This window comes from Salmo salar, chromosome 18 (genome assembly GCF_965601325.2).
Source record: "Salmo salar chromosome 18, fSalSal1, whole genome shotgun sequence".
Lineage (NCBI taxonomy): Eukaryota > Metazoa > Chordata > Actinopteri > Salmoniformes > Salmonidae > Salmo > Salmo salar.
In genome coordinates this window covers 16,429,433-16,452,853 of record NC_138308.1, presented here as the reverse complement: position 1 = coordinate 16,452,853, position 23,421 = coordinate 16,429,433, and the positions used below count along the sequence as shown (strand labels likewise).

At 42.9% G+C, this 23,421-nt stretch overlaps 1 protein-coding gene across 18 annotated transcripts in view; it reads right to left on the bottom strand.

The window, feature by feature from the left end:
* The window catches only part of birc6 (baculoviral IAP repeat containing 6), a 163,938-nt gene that overhangs the window by 134,530 nt on the left and 5,987 nt on the right, over positions 1-23,421 (bottom strand). For 15 of the 18 annotated variants that reach the window (XM_082964731.1, XM_082964740.1, XM_082964746.1 and 12 more), the window contains exons 2-13: positions 23,170-23,351; positions 20,168-20,305; positions 15,307-15,500; positions 15,011-15,131; positions 14,648-14,730; positions 13,673-13,895; positions 13,169-13,335; positions 12,977-13,035; positions 11,377-12,870; positions 5,850-5,999; positions 5,311-5,536; positions 4,835-4,995 (exon numbers count right to left, since the gene is read on the bottom strand). In XM_082964731.1, coding sequence (XP_082820857.1) covers positions 4,835-4,995; positions 5,311-5,536; positions 5,850-5,999; positions 11,377-12,870; positions 12,977-13,035; positions 13,169-13,335; positions 13,673-13,895; positions 14,648-14,730; positions 15,011-15,131; positions 15,307-15,500; positions 20,168-20,305; positions 23,170-23,351 — 3,198 coding nt within the window. The remainder of the gene's footprint in view (positions 1-4,834; positions 4,996-5,310; positions 5,537-5,849; positions 6,000-11,376; positions 12,871-12,976; positions 13,036-13,168; positions 13,336-13,672; positions 13,896-14,647; positions 14,731-15,010; positions 15,132-15,306; positions 15,501-20,167; positions 20,306-23,169; positions 23,352-23,421) is intronic. The other 3 variants (XM_082964735.1, XM_082964745.1, XM_014154510.3) reach the window with 1 other exon arrangement.

Genomic DNA, 23,421 nt, shown 5'->3' with positions numbered 1-23,421 from the left:
AAATGATAAACTTGGATTAGCTAACACAACGTGCCATTGGAACACAGGAGTGATGGTTGCTGATAATGGGCTTCTGTACGCCGATGTAGATATTCCATAAAACAATTGCAGTTTCCAGCTACAATAGTCATTTACAGCATTAACAATGTCTACATTCTATTTCTGATCAATTTGATGTTATTTTAAATGGACCAAAAAAAATTGCTTTTCTTTCAAAAACAAGGACATTTCTAAGTGACCCTAAACTTTTAAACGGTAGTGTACATGCAGAAAGCTGACACCCACCTCTCTTTAATACCGGTAGCCCAGTGGTTAGAGCATTGGGCCAGTAACCGAAAGGTTGCTGAATCAATTCCCAGAGCTGACAAGGTAGAAATCTGTTGTTTTGCCCCTGAGCAAGGCAGTTAACCCACTGTTCCGCGGGCGCCAAAGACGTGTACCTCTCTGATTCAGTGGGGTTGGGTTAAATGCGGAAGACACACTTCAATTGAAGGTATTCAGTTGTACAACTGACTAGGTATCCCCCTTTCCCTTTATAGCGAGGGACAAAGAGGGAGGGGCACAGTATAGGCAGGTTAGCCACCAGGCAGACGAAGTCAGAACCGTACTATAGGCCTATCTAGCGGCAATCAAAAGCTGTATCTCCCAATAAAATGCTGTATCTGGCAATTTCTTTGCTTGCCATATCTCGTAACTTCAGTAAAGCATGGCCTATCATCAATGAATAGGCAAGGGTATTGAGATGAGCGAGATTAAACACTTGGCTCTCACCCAGTCATACACAGTATCTGCACGAGTTAGCAGTGTGGTAGACAGGGCAACAACACAGAGAAGTCGAGCTTTGCGCTTCAACACTCTTACTTGTTGCAGAAATTGACCCACTAGCATTTCGCTACACCCGCAATAACATCTGCTAAATACAGTGAGGGAAAAAACTTATTTGATCCCCTGCTGATTTTGTACGTTTGCCCACTGGTAAAGAAAGGATGGTAGGTTTATTTGAACAGTGAGACAGAATAACAAAGATATCCAGAAAAACACATGTCAAAAATGTTATGAATTGATTTGCATTTTAATGAGGGAAATAAGTATTTGACCCCCTCTCAATCAGAAAGATTTCTGGCTCCCAGGTGTCTTTTATACAGGTAACGAGCTGAGATTAGGAGCACACTCTTAAAGGGAGTGCTCCTAATCTCAGTTTGTTACCTGTATAAAAGACACCTGTCCACAGAAGCAATCAATCAGATTCCAAACTCTCCACCATGGCCAAGACCAAAGAGCTCTCCAAGGATGTCAGGGACAAGATTGTAGACCTACACAAGGCTGGAATGGGCTACAAGACAATTGCCAAGCAGCTTGGTGAGAAGGTGACAACATTTGGTGCGATTATTCGCAAATGGAAGAAACACAAAAGAACTGTCAATATCCCTCGGCCTGGGGCTCCATGCAAGATCTCACCTCGTGGAGTTGCAATGATCATGAGAATGGTGAGGAATCAGCCCAGAACTACTCGGGAGGATCTTGTCAATGATCTCAAGGCAGCTGGGACCATAGTCACCAAGAAAACAATTGGTAACACACTACGCCGTGAAAGACTGAAATCCTGCAGCGCCCGCAAGGTCCCCCTGCTCAAGAATACATATACATGCCCGTCTGAAGTTTGCCAATGAACATCTGAATGATTCAGAGGACAACTGGTGAAAGTGTTGTGGTCAGATAAGACAAAAATGGAGCTCTTTGGCATCAACTCAACTCGCCGTGTTTGGAGGAGGAGGAATGCTGCCTATGACCCCAAGAACACCATCTCCACCGTCAAACATGGAGGTGGAAACATTATGCTTTGGGGGTGTTTTTCTGCTAAGGGGACAGGACAACTTCACCGCATCAAAGGGACTGGGCCATGTACCGTCAAATCTTGGGTGAGAACATCCTTCCCTCAGCCAGGGCATTGAAAATGGGTCGTGGATGGGTATTCCAGCATGACAATGACCCAAAACACACGGCCAAGGCAACAAAGGAGTGGCTCAAGAAGAAGCACATTAAGGTCCTGGAGTGGCCAAACGTCAGCCTCGAAAACTTAATGACTTGGAGAAGATCTGCAAAGAGGAGTGGGACAAAAATCCCTCCTGAGATGTGTGCAAACCTGGTGGCCAACTACAAGAAACGTCTGACCTCTGTGATTGCCAACAAGGGTTTTGCCACCAAGTACTAAGTCATGTTTTGCAGAGGGGTCAAATACTTATTTCCCTCATTAAAATGCAAATCATTTTATAACATTTTTGACATGCGTTTTCTTGGATTTTTGTGTTGTTATTCTGTCTCTCACTGTTCAAATAAACCTACCATTAAAATTATAGACTGATCATTTCTTTGTAAGTGGGAAAAAGTACAAAATCAGCAGGGGATGAAATACTTTTTTGCCCCATTGTATGTGACCAATAACATTTGATTTGACTGTAAAGTTTACTTTCTGCATATAGCATTTTTTCCCCCTTCTTAATGTTAAGGATCCCAGTTTAACACCCCAAGTCTAAGGGGATAGGTCCATTCTATTTCTGATTGAAATGACACCCACCCTGTATTCAACAACATGGTGGGCACAACACAAAAACCTCAGATGGTGTAAAGTAGGGTCTAAGCTACAACATATACGAATATGAAAATCTGAGTTAACAAGTTAAGATAATATACCTTTTCCAAAGTGTTAATAAAAAGGGTCCCTAACAGTCATTTTGATTCCCATGTAAAATATCATTTTCAGTGACTAACATATCACCCATAATATTTTTGGGGGATAGAAAAATGACTCATGGCTAACTACCAGGAAGTTTGAGTGGGCAGGGAGCTTATAATCATGAGCTCACCTTGACTGACAGCTCTTTGAAAGGCCTATGTCAAGAAACTTTGATGCAGTGAGCAGTAAAATCAAGCATTTTAGGTGATACAATTTGATTGTTTGAGTTGCTTTGTATCAATGATGTCAAAAAGCGTTTTATACATCTCCCGTTTGGCAAGCCTCTTGTGATGCGTTTCACAGCAGCCCTGACGGATGTGTTGACATGACAAATGCGCCAGTTTTGAACGACCCCCCCTTTTGTTCCATGCCAGCTGAAGACCTAGCTAGCCAGTAACTAGCTACACCAGACAGATGAAAGGGGAAACATCTAAGTATCTTTAAAATGTAAAGTTTACACTATTCATACATGTTATTTGCTAACACCCTACAGTTCCATTTTTGCATCAGTAGATTAGCTACCGAGCTTTCTAATCCCAACTCCAGAACACAAGTGTGTGACATGGGGAGGGGACTAGTAACTTTATGATCAAACTATGCCAATGTAGAAGCAACATTCATTTTTAATACTTGGGTCATCATACTTTGATCTGGTTTAATTCAAATGACCATTAAACTTTTCAATAAATTATAAAATAGATAACCTTGTTTGTAAACTTTTAAATGACATCAAACTCATCTGTTTATCTTTTCCAGTGATGAAGCCATGGATGTCTCATTGTAGGGTGGGATATTTAAAATGGGTCAACTTTGAGCACCTTTATCTCGTGAATGTTTTAAACAACAAAAATTTTAAAAGAAAAATGTAAACAGACAAAATAATAGAAAAAAAAAAAAAATCGTCCCACTTCTTCTTTGGGCAAACGTATGGAAAGTTGTTTAAATCAAAAGGGATGCTGTCAAAAAGAGATTGAATTCAAATGGTTTTACCCTATATGTAATACTAGTGAAAATAAAGATGAAGGCAAATTCATCTCTACTGAACAAAAACAAATCTACAAACTCTGGAGTCTAGGGACCTATAAAATAGGCATGCAGAGGTAATCATGGAATCCAGACATTAATACTGAATTCAACAATATTCAATAATGTATTGAAGTTAGTAGGGAATTAACTAAACGTATTGAAAATTCATACTTTTGCCCAAATGTTTCATAAGACATGAACAGAATGCATCAGTGATTCGTATTTCCTGCAACTTTCTGAAGAGTATGAAAATCCCCCGTCTGTATGTGCGGTGCGCTTTGCGTAGCCGTTAGCGATGATGCTAATGAAAAGTATTCTGGTAGATGGAAAGGCTTTACCAAAAACCTTCTCAATTAAATGTTAACTACAAAGTAGCCTATGTTTGCCTTACAGAACGATATCATGATTATTTGTATCAATCCAGTAGGTATTTGTTTTGAAAATTGGCATCCCATGTGCGCCACAAAAAACTGCTAAACAGCTTCTTGCTAGGTGCACACTGGAATTACTTCACATTTTTCCCAGACCTCTCCTGGTGTTTTTTAAGCGTTGTTGTGGACTTCAAGCAACCATTTTTTTGTTTTTCTATTAAAGAAGTGTGATTGAGAGCAAAAACCTGAAAAAAACAAGGGAAAACAGAAACCTGGAAAAACAAAACTGAACAGAATTTGGGATAAAAAAAACAGAACCCCGGCAAAGAATAAAACTGATTTTATAGGGCCCTCGGAGCCCTATTTTGGAATATAACAAAAATAGCCTAATTGTCAACCCAAAATTCATGACAATCGCTGGATTAACTTCTTAATTGAATACCATCTCAGTAGTCTAACACACTTCTTAATAGATCACTTTGACTGACTTTATAAGATTATTACTCCTATTTTTTCTATTGTGTGACGCTGTGAAAAATATTTTTTCGGGTAAGACCAAATCATGGGCTGGTGCCACAAACTGAAAAGGTTTGTGGCACTAGCGCCACCAGGTGAAAATCTTCCTCTGGAGTCCTGCATAGTCAAGATACTATATTTAAAAAATTTGCCAAGGCAACATAGAGATAGCGGTGAGTGACCTCACCGTTGACCTTGCCCAGACCTGGGGCCTTGTTCTTCAGCAGGGTGATCTGGATCTGAGGAATGTTAATGATGTTGGCATTCATGACGAACTTGAAGTCCACGTGGCCCACCATGCAGGCCTTGGGAAGGACCAGTTCAAACACATGCTCGTCCCAGCTGGAGCTACAAACAACAAAGAAAGCATGGCCGCATTATTCACCTACTCAAAAACTTCCTAAAATCAAGACATCCTAGGCTTCTTTTTATAGGAGCATGTGAGATTGTTAACATACAAGTTAAAAAGGAACATGTAGGTGTGGTCCTCAATGAGGAATTTAGAATGTGTGTGTATATTCCAAATGTACAGCCATTGTGATTGTTTATTAATAGGGTGACGTTTGTGGATAGACTTACGAGAAATGACTCACTGACTACACACACACCCATAAGGATTCTACTCGCACCCATACCCACCCAGTCATACCCAACCGTCCGTACCTGTCACTCTGCAGCTTCCAGGTGCGTGTGTGCTGGGCGGCGTCCCCATGGTGCTGCTGGTGCAAGTGCTGGGGGTGGCGACGCTGCTGCTGCTCCTGCTGCACCTCCACCCAGCAGGGCGGCACTGTGGCTGAGAAGCGTGGCGTCAGTGTTTCGAAGCGCGTCAGCTCCACCAGCGATGTTAGACTCTCCACAGCCAACGCTTGGTCCACCAGGAGGTCAACTCCTTACCAGGAGAAGAGGTTGGCAGAGTGTAAAAAAAAAAAAAGGCCACAGGGATGTAAAGAACTTATGAAACCGGAAAATGTATTGTTGCTATTTCACAGTCTGTACAGTATAATGTTGTCAATCAGCATATTATTTCACTTGAAAGAGGGTTCCCAATAAGCAATGACTAGTCAGTCATCCGAGATCCATGAAATACAATTCATAGGTGTTCATAGTCAGCAAAGGTGAAATGAGGCAACAGGGCTGCACAGTTATTGAATGAGCGGAGAAGCAGCAGAGATGTGTAGTGTAAATAGGTCTGTGTCTCCTACCTGTGATCCCTGGGCTCGAGGGGTTGGAGGAGGGCTTCGTCCCCTCCAACAGCTGTTCAGCCCCTTTAGAAAGGGGGCCATCGACAAAAATGTCGCTGTCATCTATATCGTCACACACACCTCCAATTTGAAGGAAATGAAGTTCTCCACCTAGAAGGGGGTGGGGGTAAGATAACTGCAGTCAGACTTAACATTCTTAAAGTGAAATGGATCCACAAGGCTTCATAAATACATTTCTGCATTGTTGTCATTTTAACTCAATAAGTGCTCTACAAAATAAATGGATTTTCCCTTAAATTCACTCATCCCTGCTTGAAAGTATTTATATTTTATCATATGACAACAACTAGGATGTGCACGGTTCTTCAAATATTCGAACGGACTTTGGTATTAGAATACTTTTGGATATAATTTGTGAGAAAATTAAGCCTATTTTAACATTGAAAAAGCTTTTTCTAAATTAAAATATCCATGTGACATTGTTACAAGGGTACACAGTGCCTTCAGAAATGATTCACAACCCTTTACTTTATCCACATTGTTGTTAAAGCCTGAATTTACTATTGATTACATTTAGATTTCTCACTGGCCTACACAATACCCCATAAAGTCAAAGTGGAATTATGTATTTTTTCCTCCTTTTCTTTACAAATTAATAAAAAATGAAAGGCTGCAATGTCTTAAGTCATTAAATATTCAACCCCTTTGTCGAGTCATTAAATATTCAACCCCTTTGTCATGGCAAGCCTAAATAAATTAAAGAGTAAAAAAAACGTGCTTAGCAAGTCACATAATAAGTTGCATGGACTCACTGTGTGGAATAAGTGTTCAAACATGATTTTTGAATGACTACCTCATCTATGTCCCCGACATATACAGATAACTGTGAGGTCCCTTAGTTGAACAGTGCATTTTAAACACAGATTCAACCACAAAGACCAAGGAGGTTTTCCAATGCCTCACAAAGGGCACCTATTGGTAGATGGCAAAAAAAATGAAAAGCAGACATTGAATATCCCTTTGAACATGGTGAAGTTATTAATTACACTTTGGATGGTGTCTCAATACACCCAGTCACTACAAAGATACAGGCATCCTTCCTAACTCAGTTGCCGGAGAGGAAGGGACAGCTACAGAGTTTAATGGCTGTGAGAGGAGAAAACTGAGGATGGATCAACAATATAGTAGCAGCGCCACAACAGTAACCTAATTTACAGAGTCAAAAGGAAGCCTGTACTGAATAAGAAAATATTCTAAAACATGCATCCTGTTTGCAACAAGGCAACAAGCAATTGTCCTGAATACAAAGTGTTCTTAGATTTGCCCCCAGGAATATTACTGATTACCACCATATTTCCAAGCATAGTGATGCATCATGTTATAGGTATTTTTTTATTTTTTTATTATTTTAACTAGGCAAGTCAGTTAAGAACAAATTCTTATTTATAATGACGGCCTAGGAACAGTGGGTTAACTGCCTTGATCAGGTGCAGAATGACAGATTTTTACCTTGTCAGCTCGGGCATTCGATCTAGCAACCTTTCAGTTACTAGCACAACGCTCTAAACACTAGGCTACCTGGCGCCCCTCCCCAGCCCTTTGTAATAGTTAAGGACTGGGGAGTTTTTCAGGATAAAAAAGAAATGAAATGGAGCTAAGCACAGTCAAAATCAGAGAGAAAAACCTGGTTCACTCAGCTTTCCACCAGACACTGGGAGAGGAATTCATGTTTCAGCAGGAGAATAACCTAAAACACAGGGCCAAATCTACCATGAATTTTCCTGAGTGGCCTAGTTACAGTTGACTTAAATCTGCTTGAAAATCTATGGCAAGACCTGAACATGGTTGTCTAGCAATGATCAACAACCAATTGGACAGAGCTTGAAGAATTCTGAAAAAAAAAGAAGATGAATTTATTTAATAATTATTAAAAAAATAAAAATGGCCAAATGTCACACAATCCAGGTGTGGAAAGCTCTTAGAGACTTACACAGAAAGACTCACAGCTGTAATTGCTGCCAAAGGTGCTTCTGAAAAGTATTGAGTCATTGAATAATTATGTAAATTAGATATCTTTTTTATTTGTTTATAGATTTGCAAAGATAAGTGAGGAAAAAAATATTTTATCCATTTTGAATTCAGGCTGTAACAACAAAATGTGAAGTCAGTCAAGGGGTCTGAATACTTTCCATGACACTAAATGACTCATTACCTCGTACCACTGCACGTTCACTCTGTACTGGTACTCCTTGAATATAGCCTCATTTTTATTGTCACTATTTCCTTTATTATTTAGCCAATAATGGTCTTGCTTTTTAACTCTGCACTGTTAAGAATGGGCTCGTAAGTAAGCATTTCACTGTAAAGTCTACACCTGTTGTATTCAGCGCATGTGACTAATACATTTGATTTGGTAACTAGTGACGACCGGTAGCCTTCATGTAGCTTGTAGTTTATGTTAGCCAAACCAAGTGGCAAAGTGACTCAATGTGTGTAGCAAGTGGAGTGAGAGTTCAATAATGCAATGCAGTAAAAAAAAAAATGCTGAATGAGGAGTAGGCTATAAAGTGTCGCACAGTATACCGAAACGTCTATACTTTATCCATACCAGAACATGAAAAAACGTCTCTGTACTAGAATTTGTTACATTCAGTACTTCTGTCAAACAAGCCTCACGTGGTCTACTGATGGAAAGTGCAGCTGAAATCCCCTAGCTCAAGTGCACAGTGGCTGCTCCACTCTTTTCTAGCTCTAGCCCAGGGATCATCAACTAGATTCAGCCACTGGCCAATTTTTTTCTTGAGCAGATGGTCATAACTAAAATAATCTGTACACTGCAAATTGACAACAAGAAGCCCAAACAGATATATTTTTAACCAAAACATAATTTCAAACCTTGCTTACTTTTGTATACAATAACATACAGGTGAAGTCGGAAGTTTACATACACTTAGGTTGTAGTCATTAAATCCCGTTTTTCAACCTCTCCACAAATTTCTTGTTAACCGACTTGCCAAAACTATAGTTTGTTAGGACATCTACTTTGTGCATGACAAGTAATTTTTCCAACAATTGTTTACAGACAGATTATTTCACTGTATCACAATTCCAGTGGGTCAGAAGTTTACATACACTAAGCTGACTGTGCCTTTAAACAGCTTGGAAAATTCCAGAAAATATCATTGCTTTAGAAGCTTCTGATAGGCTAATTGACATAATTTGAGTCAATTGGAGGTGTACCTGTGGATGTATTTCAAGGCCTACCTTCAAACTCAGTGCCTCTTTGCTTGACATCATGGGAAAATCAAAAGAAATTAGCCAAGACCTCAGAAAAAATATTGGTTCATCCTTGGGAGCAATTTCCAAACGCCTGAAGGAACCACGTTCATCTGTACAAACAATAGTATGCCAGTATAAACACCACAGGACCACGCAGCTGTCATACCGCTCAGGAAGGAGATAACATTCTGTCTCCTAGAGATGAACGTACTTTGGTGCGAAAAGTGCAAATCAATCCCAGAACAACAGCAAAGGACCTTGTGAAGATGCTGGAGGAAACAGGTACAAAAGTATCTATATCCACAGTAAAACGAGTCCTATATCGACATAACCTGAAAGGCCGCTCAGCAAGGAAGAAGCCACTGCTCCAAAACCACCATAAAAAAGCCAGACTACGGTTTGCAACTGCACATGGGGACAAAGATCGTACTTTTTGGAGAAATGTCCTCTGGTCTGATGAAACAAAAATAGAACTGTTTGGCCATAATGACCATCTTTATGTTTGGAGGAAAAAGGGAGGCTTGCAAGCCCAAAGAACACCATCCCAACCGTGAAGCACGGGGGTGGCAGCATCATGTTGTGGGGGTGCTTGCTGCAGGAGGGACTGGTGCACTTCACAAAATAGATGGCGTCATAAGGCAGGAAAATTATGTGGATATATTGAAAATTATGCGGATATATTGAAAATTATGCGGAGATAGCGGAGTAGATAGATAGATAGATAGATAGATAGATAGATAGATAGATAGATAGATAGATAGGGGGGATAGATAGATAGTAGAGGGGGGGGGGGGGGGGGGGGGGGGGGGGGGGGGGCAAGACATCAGTCAGGAAGTTAAAGCTTGGTCAAAAATGGGTCTTCCAAATAGACAATGACCCCAAGCATACTTTAAGGACAACAAAGTCAAGGTATTGGAGTGGCCATCACAAAGCCCCGACCTCAATCCTATAGAAAATGTGTGAGCAGAACTGAAAAGGTGTGTGCGAGCAAAGAGGCCTACAAACCTGACTCAGTTACACCAGCTCTGTCAGAAGGAATGGGCCAAAATTCACCCAACTTATTGTGGGAAGCTTGAACGTTTGACCCAAGTTAAACAATTTAAAGGCAATGCTACCAAATACTAATTGAGTGTATGTAAACTTCTGACCCACTGGGAATGTGATGAAAGTAATAAAAGCTGAAATAAATCATTCTCTCTTCTATTATTGTGATATTTCACCTTCTTAAAATAAAGTGGTGATCCTAACTGACCTAAGACAGGGAATTTTTACTAGGATTAAATGTCAGGAACTGTGAAAAACTGAGTTTAAATGCATTTGGCTAAGGTGTATGTAAACTTCCGACTTCAACTGCATCTCTATTATGCTTGGGAATACTTTGGAACAGATTTTCAAAATTAAAATCATTTGGAGCTGATTTGCTGGGGTTTTTACAGTCTTATGTCCAAATTATTAGATTTTTTTAAAAATCCCCTGCAGGCCAAATTCATGCTTGCTCCGCACTCATGCTGCACAGTAGCTAAGATACTTGAATAATGCAACACGCCATGTAGAAATGTTGAAACTATTAATTACTGTTCGCAAAACATAACAGTAGCTTCCAGCTTTGTAGGCTAACTTCCTTGCTACCTTACAGCTGAAGCTAACATCAATTCACTACCCTAGTACTTGCAAACCATAACGCAAAGTTAGTTACAAGTTAGCTAGTCTTGGCTGTAGACAAGTTGCCTTGGCTACTGCATCTCTCTCTACCTTCCTCCGTCTGCAGACTTCAATCTCACACACACACCGGCTCCGCTGCAGCAATAGCGCACCAGCCTCTCTCCCGCGCGCAGCAGTGCTCAGGTTAAAAACGCAAGTAAAAACATAAAAATAATATTTATTAAGAATATACGGATATTCTAAAAAAATTCATGATACTACTCCAATAGTGAAATTATTTAAAACCCCCACTTGTTTATTTTTCTACTTTCGATAAAACAGCTGGTGGAACAGGCCACACAAATGTTCAAAGACAAACCTGACTCCCTAGAACACATTACCCCCTCCAGGCCTCGCTCACATGTCAGCCACACACACACACATACATAGCGTTGCAGGTCATCTTTTTTCATTGTTGTATCATATATCGTAATCACTTATCCAGGCGTTGGCAGATTATTACAATGACAGTACAACATCTGCACCATTAAAACCTGGGGAATCTAAGTAATTCCATTTCTGCCCTAGACTTTGAGTCAGTCCTCACCTTTAGTGCAAGCGCACAGGCGGTCAGTGCCGGAGCAGTAGGTGACAGAGACGAAAGGGTCAATCTCATCCACCGTCCCATCCGTCTTGGGCGGCTCCACTTTGGCCAGGACCTCCAAAGTGGAAAGGTCTAGGATCATGATGTACCCTGCCTGAGTGGTGACCACCAGGTGGCCCAGTCCGGCCACGTCCACCTGCTTCACCTTGGTGCTGCTGGTACCAGTCCCTGGCCCACACCCAGACCCATGGCCGCAGCCAGAGCCATTTTTTAGCCCACGCTCAGGTTTCTCCTCCGGGGCCTCCTCGCTGTCGTCCTCCCTCCCGTCCAGCACGTCTGGCGGAAGCAGGATGAGGGAGGTGACGGCGTCCCGGGGGTCTCTGATGTGCTGCACCTTGACAGGCTCCTCCTCCAGAGTGACAATGCGGGTGGAGTAGTTGAGCTTGAAGAGGGCCAGGTAGCCTCCACCCCCACAGCCTCCCAGGGCCCTGGATGGCTGTTGCTGCTGCTGGTCAGGGGGGGGCAGGATGAGTGGGGTCTGAGGGGGCGAGTCGGAGGGGGGGGCTTCGTGTCCATTGGCCAGTGTGGGCAGAGGCTGGAGCTCTCCCTTGCGGCGGCTGCAGAGGGCTGAGTGGAGGCGGTTGAGGTTGTTGAGGACCTCCACCTGGTTGATGGCACTGAGAGACTCCACAGAGCAGGGCTGTAGCCCCACCAGCAGGTGCACGCCGTCTGAGCAGGGCGTGATGGAGTCCACGTAGAGGTTCTCCTCCTCCAGCTGCTTGGGCAGCCGCAGACACTGCACCAGGGCTCCCGGCCGCGGCGCAAGCGAGCTCCACTTGTCCCCGTCCAGGGTGGCTAAGTTGGCGGCAGCGTCTGCAAACTGCTGGATGTAGGTGATGGGCGGGTCCTGGAGCAGCAGCTGCTCGTGGGTGTCGAACTCCATCTCGATGATCTGCGGAACGGAGAAGCCCTCCTCGTGCAGCCCCTTGCTCATCAGATTGTTCATCTGGGCAAACACCTTGCCCGACGACTTCTCCTCCGACTCCTTGAAGCTGTAGAGCAAGAGCACGGGCATAGTCCTGCGCACGGAGGGCGCGGCCGAGTTGGGCGAGCCCAGCTCCAAGGGAGGGAGGTTACAGGTCTCTATCTCCATGGGGCCCTGATCAGGCACGACATGGGGAGGCTCGGGGCCCTGAGTCCTGAGGGGGCCGTCCATGGAGCGGCGGGAGGAGGGGAGTGGGGCAGCAAGGTAACTGAGCAGGCCTCCAGCCAGCAGGCAGGGGAAAGGAATGTTGTGATGCTCCGGGGGCTTCTCCTTGGTCTTGTCGGCCTTGGCCTGGGCCAGGGAAGGGTTGGCACCCAGCTCCTCCAGGTCCTTGACTGTGTCCTCCAACACGCTGGCCACCACCTCCCACTGGAGCTTCTCTGGCTGCTGCAGGACGCTGAGCGCTGTCACGCCCAGGCTCACCTCCATGCTCTCCCTCTGGGACGGGTGGCCTGGGAACAGGAAAGACACAAATAAATGCGATAAGCCATCTTATGGATACCTAGAAAGTAGTCTACGGACCGAAAGAGTAAGAAGATTTGAAGAGTGGCTTCATACCCGTCACTGACTCTGATCTGGAATGCTCTTCACTGTCAGAGTCCTCTAACTGGTCATCACTGGCAGAGAGACAAAAAAAGAAAAAAAAAGAGGTCCTAACAGATTTCCTTTTTTTACACATACACTTAACACACAACTCCATTTAAACTTTCATTGACTAGGTGTGCATAGAGTAAGTGTGTCCAGTAGTACCTGTCCCCCTCTAGTTTTGGTATGTCTGAGCAGCTTGAGGAGTCCTCTAGCCAGGCTAAGGTGGGCCTCCTGGACTCCTGGGTCCCCAGGGCCTGCTCGCTCCCAGACAGAATCAGCTGTCGCAGGATCACCGGGTCGTAGGGGTTGATTTCAAATTTCAAGTGCACCTGAGGGGAAAGCAAAAAAAAAAAATCAGGAATCGTCAAATCAAACATTAGAAATAACAACAGGCACATAGAGATACATGTATTATTTATTCATGCCTTCATAAGTTTTATGTATGTCAATAAAGTCTGACATCCAGGACTCACGCTCATGCCACCCAGACAACCACCCACACAGACACCAAAAGCATAGCATGGAGGGAGACATCAGCAAAACTCCACTTCTTTACCCAATGACATTACTTTGAAATATTGGCTTCACCAGTTCACATAGGGCCAGATCAAACCTTCACGTTGTCATCACTGTATCATGTTTCCCACCATTGCCGTGCAGCCTTACCTTCATGAGCTTGGACACGTCCCAGATGCAGATTTTGCCTCGCTTCGTGGCGGCTGCCAGGAAGTGGGGGCAGCTGCCGAAGCCGTAGCAGGCGATCTTATCTGAGCCGTCGGGGGTGGGGAACTGGGCGGGGCTGGTGGCCAGCGTGACGGACAGGGGCACGTTCTGGGTGTGCTCACCCTTCACAAACGGACAGTTGGGGGAATGTCGCTCGTGCTCGGACCTGACGAGAAGGCGGAGGTCATGGTCATTATGTTGTTTAGAGGTAAATGAATGTGTGATCTGAATGTTCTGTGGTGTGTGTGTGTGTGTGTGTGTGTGTGTGTGAGAGAGAGTGCTGAGCGATTAGTAGTTTTTGTGGTTGGTTCCATTTCAGTTAGATGATTTAAAAGTAGTCACGGTTTGAGATTTTTTTTTAATACATTAAAAAGGCAGTATGAAACAATGACAATACAATGATTTTAGAGCTTTTTAAAAGTATCGGTCCAGAGATCTGTATATAATGACTAGATGCTCATGCCTCCGCCCTAAGAATGGGAGTAGTTGTCCCAAAGGCAGGCAACAAGGTTAGGTCCAAAATAAACCAATAGAAATGCATTGGGATTATTTTGGACAGATTTTGTTGAGAGTGTAACCTCTCGCTTCGCCTCTTCCTCTCTGACCCGTGTCCGAGACTGAAATAAAATGGTGCAATGGATTATGATGACTGTAGTTAATTACCACCTTTCTGCGCTGAACTAGGCTGAATATTTGTTTAATGAAAACTACAACGCCAGCATCTCACATAGCTCAACAGTTGATTTCTCTTGTGAATTATTGGATTTCTCTCCAGAGAAACGACTCGTTAGGACAACAAAAACAACCCCGAAATGAATGAATTCAAGTAATTGAACCGACGCCGGTCACTAAGTTCTTTTATAATCCCAAAAAGTAACGAAATGTTGGTTAATCGCTCAGCACTAATGAGTGACTCACCACGGTTCATCTGTGGGCTCCCAACACACTAGGCAGACACTGCATGTGAAACACATTGCCCTGTCATCACCGGTGGAGGCAGGCTGCAGAGAGAGAAAAGTAATTTCACAACAGGAAGGAACTCCAAGCCAAGCATCATGAGGCTCAACCATACACAATAAAAAAAAACAGCTAATCTTTTACACTTTATGTACAGAAATATTATGCCTCTTTATACTGCATCAGCAATAATGTGCCCTGCAGCAACTTGGGTCTCAAACGGCATGCAAACATGATAAACATGTAATTGGAGGATCAAATGTACATTTTTCTTCACTATGTAAGCATTAGAGGAAGAGATGATGGGAGAGGAGGTGTCCTTACACTGCCTACCTGGTGGTAAAACCCTGCTTGGGCCATGGGGTCAGGCTGTGCCCACCTGTACCCGGCATGGGGCCACGACATGAACGTTTCTCTCCTATTTGCCTCACTGTACATCAATGACCTGAAAGACAGACAGCAAGGGTCAACTTGTCAACAACACCTTTTCAATTAAGAAATACAGTCAAAACAAAAGGAACGAAATACATCTGATTGGTATTGGCGAGAAGAGGTTATTTGAGTCATTTTAACACCTCTGGTGCATTATGAGGTATGTCATGGTTTAAGGTCCTGCTCACCTATCTACAGAGCGCCCTGGGCCCACCCCCAGCTCAGGCCGTGCACTTGGTAAGAGGTAGGAGAGCCTGTCCATGATGGACGAGGCCACAGACAAGGCAGCGACGTTCTGGTTGATCTTCTTCAGCTCAGTCACGATGGCACTGGCGACCAACTTTAGCACATGGTGTGGAAGATGAAACGTCACTGTTGCCCACTGGAGAGAGAGTGACAGACAGTGTTAGGGGGAAAAAGGAGATAGCAGTGTCCAGCGAGCCTAGTGGAATTTTTGTAATACCGCGTCCCATCCCTGCTGGTACAAATAAAAATTAGTGGGCGCTAAATGAAATAGTGCAACAGCAAAGTGATCTTGATGTAACAGAGTGCTGGTTGGCGCTGATGGCCAGTGGAGCGGATTCTTCTGCCATGGTTCTCAGCAATGGAAGTTATGGAACCAGCGCTAAAAAAAAATGTGCTTGAGTAAACAGAGTCATGTCTGGGGTAGGGTTTAATAGTGGGAACCGAGTTACCGAGATTTCAGAGTTCCCTACCAAACCCACTCTCGTTTCCCGGGATAAATAAACCGGTAAATTATAATATATTATTTATATGAACAACATGATGTGAAAAGGAACTGTTATATACAATGTCTAAATCTGGCTTCCCACGGTAGGGTAGGCCTACCTAATTTTATTAATTCAGCTGCGTAAAACTAATGCCACCGACGAAGAAAGCTACATCTGCAAGGGCAAAATGAAATGGAGCCTACACCAGAGGGATCGACAACAAGTTTCATCCGGACCTAGATCCATGCAAGTGTTGCAATGCAAGTGTAGAGAGGGGGCTTCAGCAAGAGAACAGGGGGGTTTAGCAGCAAAACGTTCTAGAACGATGCAGTCTTACCTCAAGACGACGCAAGCACGAGATGAAATTCTAGCAGAAATTGCTGCGAGCAACGGGTTCTCCTACCATGCTATTGCAAACAGTATTGCGCTACACACATCTACCATATCTGCCAGACTGTTCCAAACGTGTGCTGCAGTCCAATTTGAACTTGAGCCCTTTCCCACTCTTCCTTCACGTTGCCTACCCCTGTAGCACGTGATCACTGACCTCTGACTCGCTAAAGTTATGAGCAATCTTCCTCACTTCCTCCACTGGGCTGCGCAGATCCCCTCTCAGCTCGTAGCCTACTGGGTGTCTTCTTCAGCGTCAACACAAAGTTTATGTTGCCATTTAAATGCATTTTATGCCGTGGCTATATTTGGATACGATGTATGCTAGCTTAAGTGTATTTGACCAACATTCTACTTTGTCAGGTGTTGATTTGCTTAACTATCATAAAACAAAACCTTGCAAGATTATCCATGACTATTGCTTTAGAATTACCATTATATTTTGTAAAAAAAATGATAAACGCAATAAGAAAAGAAAGTTGGATTTTATGTATAATACACCTTAGAATGGCACGATTCTGTCCGATGGTTTTATATGCTTTAGAACGACACTTCCTGTTTTGGCGGGAAATACTGGGTTACCCAGGAGAAAAGTTATTTGTTCTTGAAATGGAACATTTACCCTAGTGTGGGGTAACTCACTGGTTATAGAACAAGATTATCTTACAAAGACACACACATCCCTGTTAAATAAGACTGAACTAGTAGGTCACCCAGATCCTATATGAGTGAGAGCTTAATCTCTCTACATAGAGGTGTGTTTAAAAATCTCTGGAGCATAGCCAAAGGGCGGGTGTTGTGCTGCATGGCAGGAACACAACAATATACCAGGGTAAGGCAGAGGACAATGGTGAGGAGGAAGTGGATTTATAAACTAAGATATTTATAAAAAATTGTATAAGAACAAATATCCTTTTCTTGTGGGCGTTTTATGGCCGGCAGGACACATATATATTAGACATTCAGTGTGTCACACGTGGTGAGTCTTAAAGGCTAATGTTGAACTTGGACCAGCCTCACCATCCGCCAGTGACTAGCAGATTGGACTCCAATTGGAGTCAGTGTAATGGATGATGGTTTGCTGCAGAAGCACACTGGCAGGGAGGCCCACAGAGGCAGTGGTAAGGCAGCTTCCTCATCCCTTGGCAGCCCAGCACATACCAGGAGAGATACATCAAATTCTGGAGGAGGAAGTAAAGGGGTGAGTAAATGGGGAATTCCCAGTGCCTTGGCTTTCACATTACACACCGATAGCTTTCTGGCCAAACTCTATGCATCGAGGGAGGTGGGGGTGATGTTAAGATAGACATTCTGATTTGTTTTTGCCCAGGTTCAATTACACAGAGTGGAGAGCGGGCATTGGGACAGAAGCGGTGCTCGTCCCCCTGCTCTGGCTATTAATATGCCGATGAGGTCTGCAGTTTCTGCTCTTTGTCGCAGACTGCAGTCAGGTCTCAGGATCTCACCGGCACTGAAAGAGAGCGCATGTACGCATAATCAAAGAGACAAATGCAATGTCACACAACCACAGTTTTTCCCTCTTTGTTAGACCTGCACTGAACATAAAGGGAACTGGTTTGGGAGTGTGTGGGGGAATTATAAGCCGATTGATGAATCACTGTTTTTGCTAGAACCAAAACCGCACTTTATCCATCCACAGAGCAACACGATATCAAGGGAAGCAGAAGGCTACCAAATTACAAATCTCACGATTAGGGCTGGCACAATTACCGTATAACTTGTCACTGACAGTTATGGATAAAGACCATCATGAAAATAAAACGTCATGAACGTTTAAATGCTTTTTTTGTGTGTGGAACAAACAGAAGGATGGCCGGGCACCCGCGCAGTTGAGTCGCATAAAAATAGAATGAATAAAAAAGGCTAGGAACCTCTGACACTGGCAATTTGACTGGTAAACTCATGGGTACACTCTCAATGGCTGCCTGGTATTGTGATTCAATCATTTTCAGGGTAATGCATCATTTTCATTCAAATGATAACTGATGTTATCATGCAATGGGATTGATTTTTTGTAATGTCAGTTGAATCAACAAATCACAAAACATATTGATGGGTACTCTCAGTGCACTAAAGTGCGACCAAGTTGGTCACATATGCAAGAAAATATGTCTCTGCGACTAGTTTGATTTTGGGAGCACTGTGCGACTATGAACTAAATATCCCAGATAGTCGTTTCTAAGCGCCCTAGAGAAACAAGCGAGTGCAGATTTGTTAGGGTCCTGGCTGCACAACCGTTACAGCGTGCACGGCTTGCTTTTCAAGATCTGACCGATATCACCGGCGCAACATTTTGATCCAATGTCAGATTGCCGCTTTTTACATCCCTAAACCATCTCATTGGCCATTCTAAAACTACTCGTGCATCATTAACCGTTTGTTTACACTTTGTTCAGTCACGTTACCTCCTTGGCTAACTAGCTAACAACCTGGTAACTTTACCAGTATATCCAAACATTTGGGGGCACAGAAAGAAAGGAACAGGGATATCTTCTTCAGGAGATCAATGATCATAGCAATGAATGCATGTTGTCATCACAATCCTGATCATTATGATTTATTTATTTTTAAATTCAATGTAATTCACCAAAATAGTGATTGTACTCAATGTACAAACCTAATATTCCACAAATGCCTAATTTCAATGACAGGTAATTGTATCAACATTTTAGCTTTTATAATAAACGAATGCAGTTACAGTGTAACAAATGTGTTTCTCGGGCACAACAAAAAGTAGCTAGAATTCATATAGACCCCAATATAGGCTGTATCTCAATCAATTACATTTCATGTGCTGCTCCTCGCTTATTTTGTATGATTCTTTTTTTAATTGGGAGCGCCAGTGCTACCAACGAAACATGTCAATTTAGAGCCCTAGGTAAACTTCCTTATTTTACTTCCTACTTTGCTTCAAAAGCTACACTCGCAATGGCTGCCAGTCCACCCATTATACTATCATTGACTTGAACGGCGACGCCCGTTCTATTCATTATATTTATATGGCAGCATATGCAGTCAGGAGCAGATGCGAGGACAAAATGAGTAAAGGAAAAAGGAAAAAAGGTAACCAAATTGCTGTGACTCATTTGGTCAATAACCGTCATCCAAAATGTCATGACCGTCACAGCCCTAGACACCATATAATGTAATATAATATAATATAATATAATATTATATATATTATATATATTATATAATATAATATAATATAATATAATGTATATAGGCCTAGACTAAATACCTCAAATTAGCATTCCCATTTTTATCCCTCAGTACATTTTAATTAAAACCGCGTCCTCTTTAGTCTCCTTTGACTTTGCTACACACTGCTGAAGAACTGGCATTCCCTGGCGTTAGAGCTGTTATATCTGAGCAACACCTCAGCCACAGGAGATGACAGCTCTGGCCCAGCAGCAGACACTGCTCTATCAGTTCCCTAGCCTAGCATCGATTAGAATGTGTCAACGAGCTACACACACTATACATTAAACTTAATGCATTTTCGTGTAAGTCACTGACTGCTGCGAGCAGAATAACAGTAACTGACTGTCAGCCCGACTAATAAGAGCTGGCAAGTTTTGAATAATCAAAAGCAAATTTGTCTAATTTTGCACTGCTGCACAGTCAATGAACAAACTTGTTCAACCTCTGGCATGCTCTCTAACAGGTGATTGACGACTTGCGGTGTCACAGTACAAACAGAGATGTGTTATGTTAGACAACTGAAGCGAACTGCTACACCTGCTTCGTGCATTTGTCTAACACTATTATCTGTGACAATTTGAACAATCTGCAGTGGAAAGACATAACAGCAGCAGAAAACACCATAATAGCACAACATGAATATGGGTTAGTAGGCAAGTTGTGACATGGTTCGCCTCCTCCCAGAGCGCTGAGTGTGACTCACCTTGGCCACTTTGTGATTGGCTGCAGTCTCGTGTGAGGTATTCTTCAGTCCTTCTTTGAGTTGAGCGATGAAGATGTCGTAGCCCTCTGTGTTGGACACATCTACCTTCTCCAGGCAGGCAGAGAGCATCTGCTGAGCCTGCAGGGAACACACACAGAGATCCACACTCACACCATAGTACAAGGGGTAGAGACACAATAACGGGTTCACTGATGGAACCAAGACCTTTTTACCCAAGGTCGTATGCCAATTGTCGTTGAAGTTGTTGACTCATTAGAGTCTATGAGTCACCATTCAGATCTCAAATGACATAAACCATTCACAAATGTTACATTAAAAAACATTGTTCTCATTGTCCTGTAAAACTCACTAGGCTTGCTAGTAATATGATTGATTTTCCTGAATAACTTCTAATGCAGCATTATCCACTGCTAGCTGACATGGAGATGTGGTCAATACTCATTAGATAGAGCCTTGGAGAGATGGGCAGATCAGAGAGGACAAAGCAGGCAGGCAGGTTGGAGTCAACAGTAACAGACTGCTGCAGGAGAGGAGAAACAGCCTGGGCAGATCAATAATACTGGCAGCACAAAGTACACACAGCCATTCCCACAGAGGTTATCATTTCAACCAGTCTGACCATGCCATGTATCCACTGTCAAATTCATAGACTGAGCTACGAATGCAAGGACTGGGAAGGAGGGGGAAAAAAATACTCCACTCAGCAGGTGGGTCAACAAATGCAAATTAGCTGTGCAACTGGGTGGGAAAAAGGGCGTCTAAGAATAAAACGATTTTACTAAATATTATAACATCGGGGCACATGCACCGGCATGCAGCCAATATCAATATTGGGACACCTTCAGAGCATTTCAATGAGGAACAAAACATGGTCTTGGCTGTGAGGTGCAACTAATCCTGGGAAACAGGCTGTGTGTGCTCAGATCTACTAAGCGCCTGTGGTGTGATGATTAAAACATCATCAGTCTCTCAGAGGAATGACGAGGGGATATGTCTGAGTACATAGGCTTGCTGTCTGTGCGCAGCCTGTAATGATTTAGACATGGGGCATATATAAAACAGACGTCATAAAGTAAAGTAAGCCTTGCTTTGAAACCAACGAGTTCGCAACAGTCAAGGGTTACAACGATCTGGCTCATCTCGCTGTGAATTTTGATGGGCTGGTACGACAAGAAACTGTTTAAATAAATAAAGAATTAAAGAATGTCGGTCAGTGTTTATCAGGCAAAGGGAAACAGTTTCCAGTGCCTGGTCAAATTCATGGGTGTGAGCGTTTAAACGAAATTGAATCTTTAAGAAATGACCTCGCAACTCAAGTAAACCATGGCTCCGTATCAACTGCAATCATTTCTTTAATCTGCACTCATATCCGTGGCAAATAATTAGAACGATTCATATGGGTTCTTACTTATGTTACAGCATTGTTACGTTAGGTAGGACTACTTGTTCATTTTTCCCCCCTTAAATGAAAGGCTGCTAGTGCCATTTGAGCCCCACAGCTACTGAAACGTGTCTCAATAACACTTCACCGTTTACTCCCGTTTCAACAGGGTGTTATTAACTGTATAATGAGAGTTTAGACATATGGTTAACAGCATTAAAGTCAATTATTCCCTTTTTAACCAGTAGTTAGCCGCATTTGACGCGCGTTTTCTTTTGCCTTGTGTTTTGATTTGTAAGATTAAACTTGGTGGGCAGGCTTTTGTTAAACATGATACAAAGTAGGCCCCTAGAATAATGAATAGCCTATTGTAAATGGCAAAGTATAGCAGCTGGCAAAAAAGCCCAAAATAAACGAGACATGTCTATTATTCCAACACTAAAGCTCGTGGTTGAAACACATATATATATATATCCCTACTTTAAAATCACCAGTCCATTTACGGGCTGACGTGGTTACATGTGGTCTGCATTTGTGAGACCGGATGTAAACAAATTTGTGCACAAAATTTGAGAGAAATAAGCTTTTTGTGCGTATGGGAAATATCTAGAATCTTTTCTTTCAGCTCATGAAACATGGGAGAGTTGAGAGTTGCAAATGCACATAATTCACAACGTTAATGAATGTTTGTCTTCGGGACAAAATTTTCACCTGCCGTTCACCTCCCTAATAGTAGCCTACATGAATAAATTCTACAATTACAATGCATTGGCAACTCAGCAATAGAAACACCAAGGCTTTGAATTAAAGTATAAATTGTGGTCTGTGCATGCCTTTTCATGAAACGGTTGGACTACCACAATGGGTCCAATTGCACCTGTCTGTAGGCTATATAAACTAAACAGAGGGGGAAACGCTGTGTTCAGACAGTTCCATTTAGAAATGTTATGTAACCAGGTCCTACAGATACGACAGGCCAGAGATAAAGACAATGAAAAAAAGATGCACACCCTCATTAATTATTTTGGGGACATAATGATCGATTCCTAACTTTAGAGTCGCACTCGTAACTCCAATTTGTCTGCAAATCTCCTAACGAGATGCATGATTTACATGAAAGTCTGAGGTACTTGCACAGGCCAAGAATTGTCACACTCATTAAGACAAATTAACGGGAGTGGTGGATTCTCCACAGTTAGCATGTGCGCTCTCACAGTGGACCAGTTTTTCTACATTACTAAGCAGGCCTGTCGTCAGGTTTGTGTGATTTTAGAGCAAGGTAGACAATGCTAGCAGTAGTGGGACATATTCAAACGATCGATACCTGTGTCCTAACTTGCACTCACAACAGTAAAAAATAGATACATTAAAAACAAAGGTAAGATCACAATCAGCCAAAGTAGCACTAACTGTTTATGAGCATCAATAATTGTTGTTCATTGTGTGTTGTACTGTAATACCATTGTATGTAAACATATTCATGTCAGCGATTCTATGTCAATGGGTTTAAAAGCCAACTTTAGCGAGTGCTATGAGCACACTTCCATGTGGAAGTGGGTTTTGTGTCATGTGTCGGTGGCTGACTGGCTAGCTCTCTTACCTCTGTGACAGGTAGCTCTAGCTGGACCACGTCCTCTGGTTTGGCCACGGGGGCCTGCAGGGCTGTGTCCAGCAGCAGGATGCCGTTCAAGTCCTTTCTGCAGCCCACTGCATAGTCGTCCACGAAGAGGACCTTGTCTACCGCAGGGAAGTACTGACACCTAACACGGCCTCCAATTTTAGCTAGGAACACAAACATCAGGGTGTTAGAGTTGTTTAGCCACTAAGACATAGCATTGGCTGGACTTTTGCT